Source organism: Sycon ciliatum, chromosome 10, assembly GCF_964019385.1.
Source record: "Sycon ciliatum chromosome 10, ocSycCili1.1, whole genome shotgun sequence".
Taxonomy (NCBI): Eukaryota; Metazoa; Porifera; class Calcarea; order Leucosolenida; family Sycettidae; genus Sycon; species Sycon ciliatum.
In genome coordinates this window covers 29,880,452-29,884,497 of record NC_088652.1, presented here as the reverse complement: position 1 = coordinate 29,884,497, position 4,046 = coordinate 29,880,452, and the positions used below count along the sequence as shown (strand labels likewise).

General features: G+C 48.0%; 1 protein-coding gene across 1 annotated transcript; it reads right to left on the bottom strand.

The window, feature by feature from the left end:
- Window positions 1-972: 972 nt before the first annotated feature.
- On the bottom strand, window positions 973-1,902 carry LOC135826840 (tigger transposable element-derived protein 4-like). The gene has a single exon (XM_065339444.1). The coding sequence runs from the start codon at window positions 1,900-1,902 to the stop codon at window positions 973-975; it is 930 nt and encodes a 309-aa protein (XP_065195516.1).
- Between the last annotated feature and the right edge of the window lie 2,144 nt (window positions 1,903-4,046).

The window sequence follows — 4,046 nt, the reverse complement described above, 5'->3', positions numbered from 1 at the left end:
ACACCCTGCCCACACCATTCACGTTCACACACCTTGCTCATAACACCCTGCCCACACCATTCACGTTCATACACCTTGCTCATAACACCCTGCCCACACCATTCACGTTCACACACCTTGCTCATAACACCCTGCACACACCATTCACGTTCACACACCTTGCTCATAACACCTTGCCCACACCATTCACGTTCACACACCTTGCTCATAACACCCTGCCCACACCAGCCATATACATGTACACAACGCTAATATCACACTCCTAGCTCTAGACTATAGCCTCCTGCCTACAACATCCACACACATTGCTCACCACCTCCTGCCATCACCAGCCACACATTCTGCGCTAACATTGCACTGCTAGCCCCTGCCTTCAACAACCACACACTCTGCACATAGCCTCCTGCCTAAAATAACACTGCTAGCCCCCACATTCTCACAGCTTTTCATACCACCATCCCCTGGCATATATACTGGCATGGTCGGCACCCAATGTTCATGTTGCCTGATGATTGCGAGAGCATGAAACTTCAAGTCGCAGCAAACAAGTCTTGATTGTCCTTGTTGTTCTGTTCTATGCATAATACGTGTATTGTGCAGCATTGATTGCATCTCATGTCCATGGTGCTACAGTGAGTATATGTTTGCATGGTTGAACCCGACTTCACTTTCACGTACATCTTGCATTTTACACACGGTTTTCTACATACCATAACTCTCAACACACCATACAGTAAAATCTGTAACTAACGACCACCCCTTGGTGCCCGGAAAAGTGGTCTTTAGTGACAGGTGGTCTTTAGTTAGAGATTTGCACCGCGTGACCATATATGGATCCAATTATATGATATGTATGTCAAAATGCAGATAATACAATCCCCCACCACTTGCGCACTGACATTATTCTTTCAGATCATACAACACTTGGAGAGAGAGAAAATCAAGTTTTATTGCAGACATTAAATTCAGCTCCTACTTCTGAAGCCAGGAGTCAAGAGTTCCCTGTTGAAGCTTCTCTTTGCGCTGGGCTTCAAGTTTGTTCACGAAGGCACCAAGTTTTTCTACATCCATTGCCATGGGAGACAAGCCACGCTGCAACGTAAACTGTTGCAATGTTGAGATGCAGGACAATGCTTCTTTGCCGGATACTTCTCTGACTTCTGTGGCCTCAGTGGACTCTTCAGCATCACACTCATCCCCACTGGCATCGACCGCATCATCATGATCATCAGGCTCACCCCGTGCTTCTTGGAAGATTCTATTCTCCCAATCATCAGACAGAGTTTCGTTTGTTCCAAGCTCGTTGTCTATTGCTGCATAATCCGACAATGTCTGATCTCCAAGGACACTCTCTGCAGCAGGGAGCTCGTCAAATTCAGGTTCATCCAACTCTGATGAGGGTGCTTCTACTGCAAATCCACAATGGCTGAAGCATTTCTGGATTGTTGTGGGCTGCACCTCACTCCATGATGCTGTAAGCCACATGATGGCATCCAGAACGTTCACTTGTTTGGCCAGTTCTGAAGCAGGTGTTTCTTGATCAATTCTTGCCAACAAGTGTTGCACAATGCGCCTTCTGTACCTCAGCTTCATAGCTTGGATTATCCCTGCATCCATGGGTTGCAGCCTCGATGTTGTGTTAGGGGGGAGGAATACTAACTCAACATGTTCAAGGTCGAGTGTTGGATGAGCCGGACAGTTGTCGATGAACATCAGGATGTTGCGTCCCGCTGCAGCAAACTTCCTGTCTAAAGACTTCAGCCAACTACGAAACAGATCCGACACCATCCACGCCTTCTTATTGGCCTCGTACTGCACGCCCAGCGCTGTTTTATTGACCCCTTTGAAGCACCTGGGGTTAGCCGATTTACCAATGACCAACGGCTTCAACTTCTCACCCATTGCACTGGCTGCTAGGAGGACGGTGATCCGCTCTTTGGATTGCTTACCGCCTTTGCACGAATCCGTTCGAACAAGAAGAGAGAACGGTTCGGAAGAGTGCGGAAAAACAACCCGGTCTCATCCGCGTTGAAGATGTCCTTAGGATCGTACCCTTTGCACAGATCCCTAAGGCGTTCCTTCCAGCTGGTCACGTCTTCTTCTCGGACATCAGCGGCTTCGCCTGACAGCACAGCTCCCTTGATGTTGTTGCGCTTTTTCCATGCTTCCAACCAGCCATTAGAGGCAGCAAACGGTGTGTCCTTATCCCTTGCCTTTGCGAGGATTTTTTTTTAGGATCGTACCCTTTGCACAGATCCCTAAGGCGTTCCTTCCAGCTGGTCACGTCTTCTTCTCGGACATCAGCGGCTTCGCCTGACAGCACAGCTCCCTTGATGTTGTTGCGCTTTTTCCATGCTTCCAACCAGCCATTAGAGGCAGCAAACGGTGTGTCCTTATCCCTTGCCTTTGCGAGTGTCATTGCTTTTTCTTGCAATAAACTTCCAGGCACAGGTATTCCGCGAGACCACGCACTCGTGAACCACTTGAACAGAAGTTCATTTACATCCGCATACTGTCGTCTGTTGGGAGCGAGCTGCTTAGCATTGGTGTTTCCGCCAGACTTCCACTCCTCCATAATTTTGTCCTTGTTTATGAGCAAGGCCTGGATCTGGGTCTTGCCAACTCCCATTGCGAGGGCGATCGATCGTGCCGACTGTCCTTGCTGTGACTTCTCAATCGCTCGGACACGATCCTTCAGCACCAGGACCTTGCGGTGCTTCTTGGTTTCTGGCTTTCTTGACGCCATCCTCAACGAAAACGAAACAACTGCAATCCGAGTCCGATGATGACAACTTCCTTGGTCAAGTCGAAACTCGTCGAGCTAACTACAAGTCATGTAACAGTTGTTACTTATGCCATTCACGGCCTTTTATACCGGAAACGATACGACCTTTTGACCCGTATGTCGACTCACTGGGTTTCCAGAGCAGCGCTGGCCTGGCCAGGCAGTGGACTACAGTCCATTCCTTATAAGTGTGCACTGTTAGTAGTCACTATCGACTCCATCCTCATCTGTGTGCGACTACACCATGTACACCATGTACACCATGTACACCATGTACACCATGTACACCATGTACACCATGTACACTATGTACACCATGTACACCATGTACACCATGTACACCATGTACACCATGTACACCATGTACACCATGTACACCATGTACACCATGTACACCATGTACACCATGTACACCATGTACACCATGTACACCATGTACACCATGTACACCATGTACACCATGTACACCATGTACACCATGTACACCATGTACACCATGTACACCATGTACACCATGTACACTGGCAACTGGTATCAGTGTGTAGATCTACAGTGGAAACGCAGTCGCTCCGACTTGGATGTAGTGTAGCGTAAACTGTACTGGTGTGTACCAGTCATCGATCTACGTGATGTGGCGATGTTGCGAGTTTTCGCACCTTCACTGTAGACTATACTATTTTATTTATTATTATTATTATTATTATTTATAATTTATTAGTATCCGCCATCGTATCCTGGCCTGTTTTCCGTACAGGTGAGTACATTATACCGTAGCATGCTAGCTAGCCAGCACAGACTGTCAGTGTGACCTGGTGACTGAGCTGTGTGATTGCACTTCGACAGAGAGCCGCTCAGTCTTAGTTTCTCCTTCGAGTAGTAACATCGATCAAAGAGCGCTTTGGATGCGCTCTCCAAGACGTTTCCTATGATGTTCAGGGCTCACAGTAGGCATGCAGGATCGACAAAAGCGTCGTGCGAGGGCGGGTTTGGTGCACGTGAGTCGCGTGACCCCGGGAGAGTACCGATCGTGTACATCCCACGCATCCAAAACAGAACAGAAAAGAGAAAGAACCAGAGTTGTACTTGTAGCCTGTTCTCGTAGTTTTAGAGCCGATGTTCGCGATATTTTGGAGGAGAAGGCGAAACGCAACCTGTGCTAGTCCCAGTAAAAACAACATGCCATGTTCGACCAAAAGCTGATCCTACAATGAGCGATCGTGATGATTCCACAGGTAAGAAGACAAACAAACGAGTCAGAGCT

Bases quoted from the DNA above. Each gene is read 5' to 3' on its own strand.
- LOC135826840 (XM_065339444.1), bottom strand. From the start codon at position 1,902: ATGGGTGAGAAGTTGAAGCCGTTGGTCATTGGTAAATCGGCTAACCCC.